The 18,517-nt window shown below is 34.2% G+C and overlaps 1 protein-coding gene across 2 annotated transcripts; it reads right to left on the bottom strand.

The window, feature by feature from the left end:
- Positions 1-6,310: 6,310 nt before the first annotated feature.
- LOC107760325 (phospholipase A1 PLIP1, chloroplastic-like) lies at positions 6,311-17,298 on the bottom strand. Of its 2 annotated transcripts, XM_075217837.1 has the most exons (8): positions 16,980-17,297; positions 16,490-16,785; positions 10,819-10,912; positions 9,513-10,239; positions 8,201-8,728; positions 7,987-8,046; positions 7,450-7,866; positions 6,311-7,280 (listed from the first exon to the last, which is right to left on the bottom strand). In XM_075217837.1, the coding sequence occupies exons 4-8, from the start codon at positions 10,197-10,199 to the stop codon at positions 6,861-6,863; spliced, it is 2,112 nt and encodes a 703-aa protein (XP_075073938.1). In that variant the 5' UTR covers positions 10,200-10,239; positions 10,819-10,912; positions 16,490-16,785; positions 16,980-17,297; the 3' UTR covers positions 6,311-6,860. The 2 variants fall into 2 exon arrangements, with proteins under 2 accessions (XP_075073938.1, XP_075073939.1); XM_075217838.1 differs by lacking the exon at positions 10,819-10,912 and having other exon boundaries at positions 16,980-17,298.
- Between the last annotated feature and the right edge of the window lie 1,219 nt (positions 17,299-18,517).

Genomic DNA, 18,517 nt, shown 5'->3' with positions numbered 1-18,517 from the left:
TTTTGATTGTTTCATTAAAATCGATTGTATTGAATTGTTAAATTCATTTTTCGGAACAATGAAAAAGTCCCTTTTTTTGAAACAACTGATTTCGTATGGTGGGATTGTTTCCTATTTTTCTTTCTAATTATGCCCTAACTTATTACTCCATAATTCTATTTTACCCTTTAGCTTTTTTTTTTTTTTTTTTTTTGCTATTTTAACTCCAAATCTCCAACCTATGACCTACTTAATTTTTTTCCAGAACTTCTGCCGCCAACATTAAAGGTGTTTGCCGTATTCAGTTTTATTTTTTCTCCTAATTTGCTTTTAACCCAATTCTAATTAGCTATGCTCCTTTGTTTTGCCTTCTTCTATCTCTCTCATTTGTTCTGCTTTCTTAAGGTGTTTTGCATTCTTCTGCTTTGTTTTTTAAATTATTTTTACGCATAATTTTTGATAAATTTAATATTTAAACAATTGAGGGTATTTTAGTAAACTTATCAGTTATAGTATAGTACGATACAATCAAACTAAACAACAAAATATTATTTAACAATAACAAACAATACAATCTATCCGAACATTGTATTCATAAAATGATACGATACAGTACGATACAATATAATATAATATATTATAAAACGATGGGGAACAGTGATCCAAAGAAAGTATAAATGAGTGACAAAATCCTCAAACCCTCACCTAATATGAATTAAATCATGCATTTTTCAGTAGTTAAAAGTTTAAGCAATAGTATTGTACAACAATTAAATTTCATACCTTTCTTTTCTTTTGATTTTGAAAACTTATTTTGCTTCAAAGGATTTTTATGTAGAATTTTAAAATTTAAATTAACTCAATGTACTTTATTAATTTGTGTTATAGCTATTGTTGAAGATATTATTATAACTAGTTGATTTTTTTTGGTAAAGCATTTTTCCTATTATTATGCCATTCCACATATTTCAAGGTTTAATTATTTTTAAAAAATATCTAAGGTAAAATTATGGGTGTTAACCGGACGGGCAGTTCCGGGCTCGACATGAAAAAACACCCCCATTCGGTTATTGTTCTGGGCTAATTAGTGGGCTGGATAAACAGGATGGTAACGGGTTGGAAAATTTCGGTCTAATTAGGGCCCGTCCGGGTTCGGGCTTAGCAGGTCCGGGCCGGGCCGGGTTACTTATTTATTTATATTGTAGCATATTTTATTTTTCTTATTGAGTATTATTGATACCTAAGAGTTTGCAAACTTTTAAGGCTTAGAATTAAAGTTTAAAGTTTTAAATTTTAAAATTTGAAAGTAAGTGGCTACAAAAAATTATTTAATAAGACCAATAGAAAATATGTAAGGATCAAACTCCGAAGGCTTTCATTTTATATTTTTATTGAATAATAAATAATACTTCAAATTAATTTACATGTTCTATTTTGATTTTTTATTTTTGATCTTGCAACTTAAAAGTTTACAACAATTATAAAAATAAAAAAGAGTACATCACATTTTTTGCATCATTTTCGTAAGTTCATCCATGTCAACATGAGTTTCTTGGTTTCCGGCATTGCTTGAATCAGAACCATAAACCATTATATCTCCAATTTTTTGGTCCTCTTCTTCATCTACCTCTTCACGCCCTTGATGTTGCCGTTATGATCTTATCCAATCTCTGAAGCACACTAGAATTTCCAACGCGTTGCTGCTCAGTGAATGACAAGTATCTCCTAGTTGCTACCTTGCTTGGCTAAATGCGCTCTCTGATGCGACTGTTGAAATTGACACAATTAGCACGTCTCGAGCCATGGTCGAAAGAACAAAAAATTGATTTGAGTTGCTCCTCCACCAACCCAGCGGTAGAAATTCCTTTGTGCGGGTCTCTAATGACTTTTGCTGGTAGAATTGGAGTTCATCAATATTTCTGCTACTGGTTTGTTGATGCTCTCCTAGTGTAGACCAAATCAAATAATCTTCAACACCATCATTATCCTCCAAAGCACCGGTCCAAAATGTTGAAACTGAACTTTAAGGAATATTTGCATCTACAGCAGCAGAAGCATCAACAATGTTAGCATAATAATTATATAAAGTTTGTAAATATTTGTGTAGATCAAAAATACAAGTTTCAATATTAGGGGTTTCAGTTGGTCCAATATCCATATAAACATATAAAGCAATGATTAATTGGCGACAAGTGACCATTTTGATAGAATGGTTTAAGATAGCACCAATTGTGTAGAAATATTTCTTAAATTTATCTAGCTAAGATTTAACAACAGAAATATATCCTTCTTTCTTCTTCAAATTATAGAGTAAAGGAGAAATTTCAGCAATATGAACTAAACCATTTGCAATAGTAGGATAATAAGCTCGAGAAAACTCAAGTGTTGCCACATAATTTTTTTTACAACATCTTCAATGACATCCCAAGTTCTACATGTTAACAAACGGTTAGGATCGGTACAACGAGAATTAGCAATTAAGTTATAGACATTTAACATTTATAACAACATCTTAAGAATAAATAAGTATAATTCCACCTAGTAACTATTTATTCAGGCATGAGTTTTGATTTTAGTCCAGAATGTACACATTTTCCCTTAAATGCATTTAATCTAGCACTTATATTATTTCCTTGAATTACACCAACATCTCTTCTAACTAAAGTGATCTCATCTATAAATCATTCAAGGCCACCCTTCACAATCAAATTATAATTTTGACATGCACACCTAACATGAAATATTTCAGGAAGTGGTGGGTATAGATGCAATTTTAATATTGTAATAGCAGCATTGTTGTTAGAAACATTATCAACTGACATACACAAAAAAAAAATCTGCAAGATTGTAAAATATAACAACTTCATGGATAATATTACTTATAAATGCACCAGTATGACTTTGATCTTCATCATATTTAAAAGCAATAATACGTTTTTTCATACAAAAAGTATCATTTATCCAATGTCATGTAATAGTCAAATAATCATTTTCATTTACAGCACGACCAATATCAGAAGTAAGAGAAACTCTACAAGAAAGACGGACGAATAAATAACGGATATACGTCTGACATTATCCAAAAAGCTTAAAGTTATCAACTCTACAAGTACTTTTAGGAATACCTTTAAATAAAAGGTTATAAATTCTTTGAATATAAGTAACAAGATATGGTGAAGCAGCAAAACTAAAAGGTAAACAACCTAAAACAATCATTTTAGCTAATTCTTCCAGATCTTTCACTATATCGTATTTACCATTAAACCGCCAGTACCCGGGTTAAGTCTTTGTTACCCACCTTCCTCATCAGCACCCCATGCAATAGGGTGGTTATCTACCATGTGCCAAAGAAGTTGACCCGTTCCCCCTGCCTTACCTCTGGTCTCATGTTTATAAACTTCCTTACAAATTTGACATCTTACATAATTTTTATCTTATTCTAGTCTTTCAAAAAAATTTCAACACTAACTTCTTAATCTTCGATTCTTCTTAATAGGGAGGGGAGGCCTACCTGTATTACCACGACCTCCACCCCTAACATTTTGAGTTTGACTAGCATTACCAAGTATAGCTGGTGGTGTTTCAAGATTATCAAGTGATTGAATATCATCTAAATTATCATCTATACTATAATTTTCTTGAAGTCGCTCATAATCTACATTTTAATTTTCAGGTGAACTTTCATAAATATGTGTAAAGCTACTAGAAGAACCAACACCACCTCTTGATTTTTTAGAAGTTTTACTCTTACTACTACCACTCCTACTAGTACACATTTTTTTGGCTGCTCTAAATATATCCACTATGTAAATTAAATTAAAAATTCTAAATAATAAAATAATAATATACACCAAAGAAGAGAAAAAGATTGAACAAGTGTACCGGTATTCCGAATGCCGCACTAAATTTGATATTAACTTCAGTTGATACTTGATATTTGATGATTTGAATATTGATATCACACTTCACTTGAATACTTGATATTTGATAATTATAATTTTGTAGTGACTAAAGTAAATATTAGATTGAACTTGAAATAATAAGTAATTGAGAATTTAAGAGCAATAAGCAATATTATCAAGAGTGAATTGAGAGAGAATTAGAGTAGTAAGAGAGCAAATTGTGAGAAAAAGTGAAGAAGAAGGGGGGCTATTTATAGTTTTTAAAAGGTTAAAATTATAATTTATCAATTATTAGGGGCGGGGGCTATTTTCTTAAGGGGGTAGGCCGAAATGACTATTGCCCAACGGTCATTTTTGAATTTGACCGTTGGCAACGGTCCAAAAATTAAAATTAAAATAAAATTTTACAACGGTATCCGGGCTGGACCGGGTTGTAACTCGGCAAAAATACGGTAACGGTTAACCGGACTAACCGGGTTCCGGGGCACCGGTTACCAAAATTTGTTCATTCCCGCCCAACCCTCCCCAACCCGTCCCTACCCCCAGCTTACCGGGCTGAACTGGGTCGAATCGGACTGTGATTGGGCTGGCCCGGCCCGATTAACAGGCTCAGGTGAAATACAAATGATAGTTTCGTTTTATTGCCTATGGAGGGGGGTTTACTGTCCAATTGGAAAATAGCAGGGGTAATTGTAGCGAGTGAAATTGTGCTGTGTCAGTTTGTTAGCGTCGTGCATGGAATATGCAGTTAACTGATCAGTACTACAGCCTACAAATACCCCCCCGTACGAGCTGTGCAACCTGCTCATTGAAACCCTAGCTCTTTTGAGCTTAGCTTTTCTTTGCCTCTTTTTCTTCCTTTTAACCTTCTTTCCTTTGTGTTTGGAGATAGAAATCTTCCATGGCTGATTTGAACCAAGAACTGAAAAGTCTGGAGGTGGGCATTAAGCGAATGGAGTCGCAGCTTCAGTTGTTTGTTGCTGGCAACAAGCAGCGTCTCGATAAGCTTGAAACAAACCACAACCAGCTAACCTCCATGTTACACTCAATCATTAACAAACCCCCGAAAATTAAACTCAAATTCCCCGAATTTGACCTTGAAAACCTAAAGGGATGGATATTCCGACGCAACAACCTGTTCGACCTTTGTCAAATTCCAGAGCATAAGAAAATGGCATATGTTGCCCTGAACATTAAGGGTGAAGCTTATATTTGGTATCAATGCTATTTTAAGGACAATGGAGGATCGGTTACTTGGGAGAAATTCTGCGTTGACATCTGTTAAAGGTTTGGTCCTGAACCCATGGATGTAATGGCCAAATTTAGGAGTCTTGAACAGACTGAGGAAATGGATGTTGAGCAATACCTATTAAGTTTTGAGAAGGTTCAGTGCGACATGATTGATGCCTATCCCGGTTTACAGGAGATGTTCTACTTGTCGTGTTTTATTGCAGGCCTGAAGCCAGAAATTAAGACTATGGTGGATATGAAAAACCCGACAAGCATTATTGATGCCTTTAAAGTAGCTAAGCTACAGGAAAAATACCTTATAGCCTTAGATGAGAAGGAGGAGGAATGAAGAAGTTATGAATGAACAAGAGGAAAAGTGAGACCCTGCATCTTAGAAGTTAGAAGTCAAGTTAAATTTAGGATAGTTATGAGGATTAAGATGAAATTTTCTCCTAAAGTCAGTTTTCCGACTTGTTTAGCCAATCTGTATTTTTCTTCTTCTCATTTATGTGAATTTAGAGGAGTTTTTGAAAGTACCTGCAGGTTGAAGGGTGAGAACTGAAGCTAATCTCTGTTTATTTACTCTGTAATAGGTTATCCTCGGAGGAATGCATTTTAAAATTTGTCTTATGGTTAAATAGAGTATGAGTTGTTGAATTACTGATTCTCGAGTTTCGTATTTTTTTCTGGTCATTTGGAATTGTGATGTTGTCTTTGCTTGTGATATTTTTGGCTTCCGGTATAGTTTTACTTTTTAATAGGTGAAGTAAATTCATTATAAAGAAACAAGAAGGTACTATAAATGTACTAGTTCTATAGCTGCCTGTATAATTCTCAATAAAACAGGAAACGACAATTGAGAGAAGACCACTGCTTCTAAAAGAGTATATCTGCTGATATAATTGAATAACATGGAGCAGAGAGTTAAATTTATGCATTAGCTAGCATCCACTTTCTCAAATCATCAGTTCACCTTTCAAATCTGTTGGTCCTTGGACACTTAACTCTTGAGACTTTCCTCTTTTAATATCTGAAAGGAGGAGTGTGGGTTTCTATAACATGTTTGTGCTTTATATGGATGAGTGTTCACATCAGGTACTTGAAACAACTTTGAACAATATAGGACAACGTAGTATAGCTTCTTGGTTGTGATGAGGAGAGAGCATTATGAACCTTTCTGTGATCTGATGCTGTGTGGATGATGGGAGATGAGCTTCCAAAATCTTATTACTAGTTTTCAAGTAAGACTTCACAACTCACAAGTGACATTTTATTTACATTATAAACAACTATTTCCATGATAAATTTACTTGACAAGGTGTTGTGACTCACTAGACTATATACAAGATGATACGATTTGACAACTTTTAGAAACATTTCCTGTACTTCCTCTTATGATTTCTGTCATTACTATATCCGTTCTCCTTTTCCGAAGATCGTTACTAACACCATGCACTTCAATATTGCAGTGTGAAGAATAGTAGCCATACCAGTCTCCTTTGCTTATTGCTTTCCTGATAAATCAGCACTTTGTTGCTATATGGTACATCAACAGTCTTCATATAATAGGCTGAACCATTTTCTCCCTCTTATGGTTCTGTCAAAATCTTATGTTATAGGATAACTTAAGAGGTTCTAGTTGGCAGGAAGACTTCTCAAATGAGGTTGAGCTCTTCTAACAGTTTGTAATTTGGCACGTCTGAGGCAAGAGAAAACTCAAGGGAGGGGGTATGAATTCTCGCTAAGAAATCAAACGCTTGACATTATTTCCTTTCTTAATATTCCTCTAGTTTCCATGTTGCGCTCATGGCTCCATGCATGTGGAGATTGTGAAGCCAATAACGGCCAAATAATGTTCCTCTGTTTTCTTACTCTCCGGACAAGGAGCTTCTTCCGTTGTCTTATAATGCTGTTCACAGCCTTCAGATAATTGCTCGAGTCATGGTCCCTGAGAATTGTACCACCAGAACCATATGCTGTAGGGTCACTTAGAATTTCTAATGGGTGTGGAGAATTCAGAAAGGCTCTGAAAGCTCTCCTAGTAAATGCACAATGGTTGTTGTCTAGGGTATAAAGGCCACTGCCCGGAGGAAGAAAAGGGTGAGGAGCGGATGACTTCTCATCAGGCTGGACGATGAATATTTTTCCCATTGGAGAGTATAACATTTTCTGCAAAAATAAGCACATTTACCAGGGTGGGTTAGATTGGTACACAAAGCTGGAAGTAACATCTGAGTTGTAAAAATGTAAATGTAACTTTTTTCTTGGTCACTGGATGGGATTTAAAGTAACTCCAAAATTCTAAATCTAGAAACTATGAAAGAGAGAGCGTGCTCACATTCTTATTCAGACACGGATGGGATCTGAATGTACTATTCAAACGTTTGAGGACTTGGGCCACATGGTTTGGGTAGACGCATGAAAATGCCCTCGGGACAATGTCTCTATGGATCATCACACATTGCACATGATTCTCATCCAAACCCAAATCATTGAGCACTTTTTGACCACCACAGAACACAAATGGTGATCCAAAAGTGACAACTGGTAGAAGAGAGGATGGTTTGACGACCTTTCGAGTTAGCAGCATTAAGTTGACCAAAAGTGAGAGGCTTCCTCCAAGAGAGTGGCCGGTAAATTGAAACTTTGCCTTGTTGCCAAACCTCTGCAGATGCTCCATTATCTCTGGCATGAATTGGTCATATATTCCTTTTGCAGCTTCATAAATTCCTCGATGAACCAACACATCCATTTCCTGTGAAAATTAAATTAGTTGTAGCTGATTCAGTTCATCTTCTCCATAATTATAAATACAAGATTTTCCTATCAAAGAATAAGTAGATACAAGATATAAAGAGTCACTACTGATGCCTACCTCAAAGTTGCTGGGTTCAAAGAAAAGATTTGCCTGCCATGATGCCAATGAGTCTGATCCCTGCAGTTCACACATAGATTAGTTTGTCAATCTGGATGAAAGTGAATAATACCCACACTTTTCTGGGAAAAAGTTTTATTTTTCAGTATCCCACTCTATTGGATATCCAATTGTTTATTTAAACTGTTCTATATCTATACAAGAATTTATTTACCTGAATAACAAAACAACGAGTATATGTGGTTAAGTCATCACAAATGAACCATTCGCAAGGTGAGGACTGCAGTGATTGAAGGTCCCTTGCTGCCTCCAGTTTTTGTTCCTCATCAGCAGCAACCATTGTTGTCATTGTTGATGCAGCTACATATGCAGCCATCTCTGACTTGTATACCCTTGGGGAAGAGTTATCTTTTTCATCTGTGAAACACTCTTTATTGCCTTTCAAGGTCACATCATCAACTGCCAAATTGGTTTCATTGCCAAGTGATAATAGGTCCTTAGCACGGGATTGGACATAAGATGCTGCCGAAACTGCTATATCATAAGCAACAGATGGCCGAGGTAGATGCTTATGCTCAGTTTCCTCTGTTTTATCTGTATTAGGCACTGCACTATCTGATGATGGCACTAGAATACGAATTGAATCCTTGTCGAACTTGGCTTTGATAGCCATAGCTTCCGCTTTTTTCACCAAGGAAGATGTTACGAAGTCTAGACCATAGCATCTCTCTAAATCCTCGGGCTGCATATTGGAGGAGTGATATTCACTTCTTAGACTTGATTAGAACAACTTGAAATAAATACTAGTATTAATTAATCAATCATGCCACAAGCAGGGAGAATTTCCTCAAAGGCGAGATAGATTAAGAATGACCTAAAGGCGTGAATTGTTCTAGGCGCCTCTTGATTAAATGACTATTTAACTGAAGTACAGCTATGGTAAACTTATCTAACATCAACTGGGAAAAGATGTTTGGGACCGCATTGGGACTGGGAGGCCTTCCTTGAGCACTGCATGCATATGGCTGCCCAACCTACCTTGTTCTGGTTTCAGTGTTATTATGTGGCCTTAAGGCTTCCCTTCCAAAGAAATCCCCTAGCCTTTGAAATGAAAGGCAAGTGCCAAATGCTGATGAACCATTTACTTCCAGATAATGACCTCTAAAAAGAAAGAGCAAAGCGGAAAGGGGGAAAACCTGGGAGCTTTTCCCTGGTAGTTTTCACTACGATGGATGTAATGTTCAAGTTCAACAGCTTTCTTGTCATGCATGTTATATCTTTTTTTGCACAGCAAGGAAAGAAAATTAAAAAAGAAAAAAGGAAAAACATACACACGCAAAAGAAAAGGGTGACATACACAATGATGAATACTATTAAATAGCTATTCTTTATCCATTTTCTGTTTTACCTTTTCATATGTAGTGGAGAGGGAGGATTTGGTAGGTGAAGATTGAAACCAGATTATGAGAAAATTAGTAATAAAGAAATAACTTTGCCTTATTCATGTCCAGGATAAGTGAACAAACCTTAATCTCGGGAATAACATAAGCCATGTTGCATAGGAACGCCATCCGAGAGAAAAGCTTTGAATCCGACCAGGAGACTCGCCTTAACAACCTGGAGAAGGATTCTCTATCAATGTTCATCTCCCCAGCTGCATCATTATCATCTTCATAGTCTACATCACAACCTTCATCCTCACAACCTCCTCCACTACTTTCCATGTTGTCTTCGAGCATCTCTGCAGTGTCATTCTTCTTCTGTTTCTCTATCCAATTTCTCCTAAGCTCCACGAGCCTTCGAATCCAATTGGACCTTCTTGTTTCGTCCTCAACCTCTATCCCGTTGTTGTCATGATCATTATCATGGTCAGGATCAGTCTCAAAGATAACGTCCTCTATGTTAATATCCTTATTGGTGTCAATATCAAACAAGAACGACCGAAGAGAATCAGGGAGGAAAGAACTTGACAACTGAAGTTTAAAGGGACCTCCTGTGGAATGACTACTCTTCAGTTTTGGCTGTGTTGCTGAACTCTGGATACGATTTGCACGACAGCACAGGTGGTTGTCGGAATAGGATCTTCTTATTTGAGCCTTTTCGCGAGTCCCTTTGCTCGAAAATGAACTCCGGAAGTTGTCTTGCTCCTTCCACGCATCTTTAGAGCTTTTGGTCACAGGAGAGCTTATTATGGATACACAACTGCATGCCATGATTGCCAAGACTTGATCACTGCTTGTGGCGACCTAGAGCCTACACATTAGAAGAAGAAATCAAGGAGAGATCTAATAAGAAGGATTCTTGGGGGCTTGTTGAATTTGAACATTAAAGAAGAGGGGTCTTATAAAGAAGCTATTCATGACAAAGTATGGCTTTGTGCACAACGAGGACATAAGGATGATTCCATTTAACGACCGTAAAGCACAAATTTGGAGGACTTTGAACATGACTACTTTATCATAATTAATGTAGCTTGCCTATTCTATCAAAAGGATATGGGCATAACAGTAATTTGGACCTGTAATGAGACAGTGATCGAATGTTAGAGTTCAACACTGTAATCGATGTTTACTTTGGATTCTACAATCTTTTCATATTCCTAAAATTTGACTTTAGATTTCCAAGGACAAATGAACGTCTAAGTTTTCTATTAGCATAGTTTATATGGCGAAGTCCAATCTGGGGCTGCCTCATGCCGAACCCCAACATGGCTAGAGAACAAATTTGTGAAAAGAAGGTTTAGATTTAGCCATCCATGTCGCTGTTGCGTAATGCATGTGGCAACTACATTTTCCTTTTGAAGTTTACACGAAATATTAACTAAGTCCGTACCTTGGTAAGCAACAAAGATTTGTCTTGAGCTATAAACTTGACAAAATAAGCATTTTGCTGTTGATTTCGATGTAGAATCCTCAATTTTAGCGTTCTCGACGAAGACGATGTCCAAGAAGAAGATGAAAGAGGATCAGTATTACTATTAAACTTCAGCATTGGAAACAAATTTGAACTCCATTTTTCATGAAAAGAACGATGACGTGGAATTTTATCTGCTAGGTGCTGGATCAGTCTAAGGAGAAAAAAGGGGCATGGAGGGTGATGGCTGTTGGATCAAAAAGTGTATACGCTGTATTCTTTGTAATTGTTATGAACTTGCTCAATACTACTCCAATCTCAAATATTAATAGTTTTGACAAATTAAATTTTTTCAAACTATTTGATGTTGTAAAAACTAAGAAAGTCATTTATTAATCTTTTTCTAATATACTCTTACTATTTCAATTAGTGGAGTATTAATTAAATAAAATATTTAAAGAAATATAAATCACAAGTTAGAAAAATACTCTTATAATTAAGTCCATATATAATGTCTTTAACGTATACAAACGCCTATAAATAACATGATTCGAATTAAGAGTGTACTAAAAGAGTTACAACCTACAAAATCCAAGGCATATGACTTACTGTAACAGCCCATGGAACCATTTAATGAGAGGATGACACAAAGAAATTGAAGCTAGAAATTGAAGTTTGGGTATGGGAAGATGGGTCACTCCTAATTTCAACTCCTACATTGACCATATCGTTCATCCAATCCTTCTGCATCCTTGGATTTATCGTCTCTGGTTAAGTCCTACGATTTGTAGTCCCATAAGTTTCCTAGCTACCACCTAATATGTTCGCATTAGAACGGAAATTTCTATGCAAAATAGTAATATTATGAATATAATATTTCTTTTGCCCATCATAAATGAACACTGCAAAATAGTCACAACTTAAAAGGAGGCTCCTTAATAAAGTACACCTACTTTTGGAAAGTTCTTGCTTAATTGCTGTAAAGGAGTTGGTTCTTTTACTACTACCTCGCAAATGTATTCTTCTAATTAAATTTATCTTAGTCACCAATTCCTGGTTTTCTTTGTCTTTCGTCATTTTTATTGTTCAATTGAGAAAAAACTTGTGGCTCTATTAATTCCTTTGTTTTTTCCTGTTTCGTTTCATCCCCTTTGTACTGAAACAAAATTTTCGGTCACCGTTGGTTTAGTAATTACTAGGGGTGTACAAAGGAAACCGACAAACTGTACCAATTCGATAATTCAAGTCAAACCGAGTAAAAAATTTGATTATAATTTGGTTTGGTGTTGGAAAAAAAACTCCGACCATAATTGGTTTGGTTTGGTTTTAACTAACCGAAACTAAACCAACCCGACACTACATATATAAATTTTTTAGATATATCTAATATATAAATATATTTATTGTGATGTAATTTATAAATATTTCTTAAACTTTTTCATAATTTTATCTTTTAAGGTATTATTATTTCAAGGTTAGACTTAGAACTTTTGAATGTCCCAATACGTTTTATAGTCATTAATACTAGTAACTTAAATAATGAGAAAATCTCACTTTATACCCATTAATCCTAAACTATTTACCCATTAATGCCCAGGCCCAAACTATTTACTACTCCTACCCATGAGGCCCAAACTATTTACCCGATTTTTTCCTTGCCAACCATCTTTCTTTCTTTCTTCTATCGTCCAGTTTATGCATTAGAAAACTGCTCTTTTCTTGAAATTTTATGACAGATTTTGTTTTCAAGAATTCAAAATTTATTGTACAGAAGCCTGTGACCATTAGATGAATGGAAACCAAGCAATCCGGTTCACAACTGTGACCATTAGAAGAATCCACACTGATCTTGGCAAATTCTTTAGAGCTTCAAACATCTCTCCAAAAAAACAACAATCCTTCTTTTTTTCCTGATGAACCCAAGTACTCATTGTTGATGAAATCTTTCTGTGGCAACCGTTTTTCATCCACAGTTGTGTAGATTCGTTAGTTATTGTTCTTTGATATGTAGATTGTACCTTTGATGTTGGTTTTTGGAGATTTATTGTACAAAAATTTAAATCCACCATTGAAGGACCTTGAAGCTTGTAACTCATAACTTGGTTTGTTTGAGTTTTTAATTATTTTGATCTGATCCTGTATGGGTTTGTTTGGAAAGTTGATTGGAGGTTGTAGCTAAAGTTTTAGTCAATTTAGTGGAGATTTTGTAGTAGATTTTAGAAATTTGGGTTGAAATATAGTTGAACCAGAGTAGAAGACGAATTTGTATTGTATACTCAAATAGTATACAAATATACCATTTTAGTATACAATTCATTCCAACTATTACCCTATTAGTATATCTATATACTATATTGGTATCATATACTAGTTGAATCATTTTTTGGTTGTATTAGCTGCATTTAATTGGTACAATATTTGATTTTCTTTTAATAATAGTAATATAGTACAATATCTTGAAATACCTTATTATATTAATATGTGGTACACTATTTTTTTATTTTTCTCTTTATGCATGTGTGTTATGTAATAGTAGTATAGTCATATAGTTGCCGGGAATTAACTAGTAAAATTGTATACCATGTTGGTATAGTTATATGCCATATTGGTATCATATGGTAGTTGAACATTGTTTTGGTTGTTTTAGCTGCATCTTAAGTGAATTCTATTATGAAATTATTTATATAAACATGAGTTGCAATGCTGGAATTTTTGTGTGCCGATGGACATAAATTATGTGTATTATGTAATAGTTTTTATAGTTATAGGCAATTGTTGGAACAACCCCATACAACTATATACCCTCTTAGTATACAAAATGAGCAAGTTATTTTGCGAATATTTAGCTTGCAATACGAGCATGTAATTTTCTCATACTTTTATTGCGTCCTTTAATGTTTTGGTACAGTAATATAGTCGCAAATAGTTGTAGCAATATTTTAGAGAAATCACATGCTCTGTTGGTATACATACAGGGGCGGATCTAGCGTGTAGTATATGGGTTCCCGGGAACCCAGTAACTTTTGTGTAGATCCTGTATTTTTGTTAAATTTTTTATTAAATATCTATTTGTGAACCTAGTTATTATTGTATATTAATTTGAAATTGCGACAGGAACCCATAAACTTAGAATCTTGGATCCGCCTCTGTATAAATATATACCCTATTGGTATCACATGGTACTAGAAGTCTTTTTTGCTACTTATATTTTTGTTGCATTTTTCAATATTTTATTGTCATTTTTATTCTAACTAGTATATATGGAGATTTGGTTGCCGTAGATTATGTTTTCTTGCTCTATAACTGGTTGTATTACTGCTAATGATAGAGTGTGTACTGATATTTATAGGGAAGTAGATCAAGGTTTGCATGGCAATCACGTGTTGATTCTTACAATCTGATTATGTAATTTATGGTGCGCAACAGCAATCAATGTGATATTCGGTGAATTAGATCAAGTGACAACTAATATTATTTTAGTTTAATAATTGAATTTAATAAATGAGAAAGAAAAAAAACATAAGGTATATTGTACAAGTTATATTAAAAAAAGGTGAACAAATATTTGCTATATCAGTTAATTTTTCTTATTGTATAAAAAGGAATAATAAAAAATAGTGAAAACGGTAAATGAAATTAGATTATGAAGAGAAAAAGAATAAAAAAAAGAAGTTAAATGAAATTAGAAAAGGAAAAAAGAAAAACATAAGAAGAAAACGAGAAAAAAGAAAAGGCAAAAGAAAAAAAGAAGAAAAGAAACATAGAAATAAAAAAAAGAATTGGAGAATAAAGAAATATTCCCCACAAAAACTATTATGGGTAGGAAATGTAATTAGTTTATGGGTAGAAAAACAAATGAGTAAACAAGGGTAAATAATTTTATTTTTGTGGGTAACTATGTCAAAACCCCTTAAATAATGCTAACAAAAGACCAAACCAAAATCAAATCAATACTAATGTTAACAAAAGATATTCAGTTCAATTCTAGGAATGACAATGTATTGAATATCTAATTTTTGTTTTACAATGCTTTAGATAAAAATACATAACCTATTTTTATTTTTCTTTAGCGTTTAGTCATGTAATTAATACTCCACTTATTAGTCTACTTATTTTAGCATAACTTAGTACTTTTAGATTATGTTTATTTTTAATTAGCATTACATAATTTTATTATTTTTATTGTTGAATATTTTAGGCTAATGACATGACACATCTCATATTTTGTATTATTTTCTTGAAAAATACCTTATATAGTTGTATCTTACTAGGATTATAAAAATATTTTGAGCACAAGTTATATGTTTTGTGCTACGAAGATTTTACCGGAAAATACCCGAATAACCCGAAAAAATCGAAAACCCGAGAGTAAAAAACTCGAATTTTATTGGTTTGATTTGGTTTTTAGATTTAATAATCCGACACAATTGGTTTGATTTGGTAATTGCAAAACCTGAACCAACTCGACCTACGCACACCCCTAGTAATTACACTATTTTAGATGAACAAATAATAGTCAAGCAACTTAAAGAGAAAACATAAAAGGGTATAAAGTCCATTAACTCTGTCTTAGTTCTAAATTAATTCGAGTCAGCTGTATGAATTTTCAGTATTTATTTAAAAAAAATATTCAAACCCATATTGTTCTAATAATAAATAACCAAACAATTAACGATAAAAATATTTGCCACAAATCAGCCTTCACCTATGCTTTGCCCACTTGGTTCTGTTTTACTATTTTGTTTGCAAGACATTTCTGTTACTTTTGTGACAATTTATTATGGAAGTTAAGCACATTGCAATTCTGATTGCTGCTCAACTACTTAAAAGAAATAACGCTTAGTATTTAGTAATGGTTCAAAAGTAGGTTCTAACTCCAGCTCTATAATTATGACTTCCTTTTGATTTTTTGTTGTAAATTGTATAAAAAGGAAATCAATGTATTTTTCAAATAAATCAACTAATGTAGATTTTAAGTCTAGAAAATCGGTTTTCTCAAAAGGTACTTAATTATATTTAATCTCATTCCGGAAGTTGATTAAACTGCCCCCAACCCCCCCCCAATAACCCCAAGCAGAACAGGGCACATAAATAAACATAGCGAGACTACTCATTTGCAAAATTAAATAAGTTTCTGCATTAAATTTGAGATGAGTTTATACTACGTTTATATTTGGTATGAAGGATAAGAGATAATTAATCCGTAGATTAAATTTAAGATGAGGGTATCCCCTGTTTGGTTGAGATAAAATCATAGTATAATTAATCTCCGAATTGTAGCTTTATTTTTATCACTATGGTAGAGTGAGATAACAATCCCGGGATAGGTAGCCCTAGATAATGTGTTTCCCAAACAAACAGACCCCTTTAGCTATACGCTATACGTCGTTATTGAAGTGAACGATCTACCAGCGAACTATAGCAGCATTTAAGAACAAGTACACCATCCACATTTACTCCAAACAATGATACAAAGAACAAAATAAAGAAAGAACATATTTTGTCATTTCTGAACAATTCAATGTATGTATCGGTCAACGTTGAAAATATGAGAATTACTACATCAGTCAAAATGTTGAGAAATCTTATTTTCGCTAGTAGTAAAATAATAATAATTAAAGATACTATGAAGCAAAAGAGAAATAAATACCTGGAAATTCTCAATATGATTACGATCACATACGATTCCACACGACTTCTAGAGCTTTTTCCAGGTCATGAAATCAGATATTGAAGTTCCGATCAGAAAGCCACCAAGAAAGAGAAACCGAATGCCGTCTTATTCCGAAACTATTTTATACATAAATCCAATCGCCACGTTGAACAAAGAGCAGCAAAAACAGAGGAAACCTCTGATCACTCCGATCAATCGTCTCTGCCGGAAAACGTTCGAGAAATGGAGTCACTTTCCTCGGAGCAAAAGCCTAACTCCAAATGTGAACGCGTCTGTGAAAGTGGAAAAGATTTAGTGCATTTCCGGCTCAAATAATGTGGTGAAGCTCATGCGTCCAGCATTTACTCAAAAAATCTACCACAACAAACGAAACCTAACATACTAATGAATGTTGTATTTTTTATTCGAAACAAATGAAAAAAAAAAGACGGTAGAATTAAATACAACAAATAAATGATTAACATACAATGCGATAGCCGATACCACTCTTGGTCTTGGAGCTACTTCAAGGCCGATTGAATCAAAGCTCCGATTGCCAAAAAAAAGTTATGTATAAACTAAATGTCAATGCGTACCACTGCACTGAATCCTAATACAAATCTAAAGTTAAATAAATGTACTTGAACAAAAAGTTGTTCAAGTGCTGAAATTATTTGGTAAATTTTCATATGGTGAGAATGTCGTGAACTTGCTGAGAAAACTCATGAACGCCAAAGATCTTCACTCTCTCTCTCTCTCTCTCTTTGCTAAGAACATACAGAAAAGTTGGAGAGAGTGGGATCTGGGGTAGTGTTGTGATGTCTGTAGGGGTATTATATAAGGGACGTTGGCAAATGGCAGGGTGGAATAACAAAAACCAGCCTCACAGAATCTTGTCACGTGGTATTTGAGTCCCTCTTTCCTTTGAGAATCTTCACCTCCACTTTACATTTTTAACCTTGGCATTAAGCCCATTACCTCATATCTTTATCATTTTTAGTTATTTTTAAAATGTATTCTTTTTACGGATGCAATTTCTGAATTAGTAAAGTCTAATTTTAAAAAGAGTGCATCAGTTGAATTAGTCATCGATAAGCAAAAAAATATCAATCATATCGGAAGGTTAATGTCGACATATATAGTAATCATGTGTTGTCACTAACAAACATTGGAGGCCAAAAAATAAATCAAAAATGTTTGTATAACTTCAAACTTTCACTTATCATTTACAATTCTTTTCATAAAACTAGAACATTGTACATAAAGCTTTGTATCGTTTCTTGGCCATTGAGCTCGTGAGATTGAGCCTATAACCATGCAAAAGCTCCTTTTGATGACAAAGAGAACGAAGGTTTTCAGCCGTCGCACTTGCTCGTGACATTGAACTTTACCATGCAAAAGCATTTTTACAACGACAAAGACAGATTAATATGTACGGGATCAACATAGTCTCATATAATTATATGATCTTTTCCTTGTCAAATTAAGTACTGTATCTACTTTAATTTAATACAGAAAAAGAAAAGAGTTGAAATATTTTTACAAATTCCTCTTTAAGTCGCTCCGAAAGAAAGGATCAAAGAAATATGCATTGTCCACCGTGAGTGTCCTAATTATGAGCGCCCGGGATATTTCTATCTTAATCAACCTGCATATTGAAGATGCTATGAGGAATATTATTTTTAGTTCAACGTATATATTGTAGATTCAAATTAAATCACGTTTAAGAGGGAATATACTACAGATCCGGGAAAATAAAAAATTTAAATAAAAACAGAAAGGGGGTATTTTAGTCAGGGGAAAAAATCTGACAGCGGAGAAATATTTATTGAGAATATGACATACTAATTCCAGTTGAGTGAATAAAGTTTAGTTAAAGTGAGTGCCAAATGTGCGGTTGCATGCAGCGGAACACCGGTGTCTCTCGCCACCCGGCTACAGAAGTACAGTTGCCCTTTTCCCACAGTTTAACACGCATATTTAATTTCCCCCAGCAGCGAGCCAAATGCCCAGAAAACAAACAAA

Source organism: Nicotiana tabacum, chromosome 7, assembly GCF_000715075.1.
Source record: "Nicotiana tabacum cultivar K326 chromosome 7, ASM71507v2, whole genome shotgun sequence".
Taxonomy (NCBI): domain Eukaryota; kingdom Viridiplantae; phylum Streptophyta; class Magnoliopsida; order Solanales; family Solanaceae; genus Nicotiana; species Nicotiana tabacum.
The sequence above is the reverse complement of the archived record's forward strand: the minus strand, read 5'-3'. Positions and strand labels throughout refer to the sequence as shown.

Excerpts from the sequence above, each read along its gene's own strand:
- LOC107760325 (XM_075217838.1), bottom strand. The coding sequence starts at position 10,199 with ATGGCATGCAGTTGTGTATCCATAATAAGCTCTCCTGTGACCAAAAGC. Across the intron at positions 8,047-8,200 it reads CTCGTTGTTTTGTTATTCAG|GGATCAGACTCATTGGCATC; the intron begins GTAAATAAATTC and ends TGTGAACTGCAG. Across the intron at positions 7,867-7,986 it reads TTGAACCCAGCAACTTTGAG|GAAATGGATGTGTTGGTTCA; the intron begins GTAGGCATCAGT and ends TAATTTTCACAG.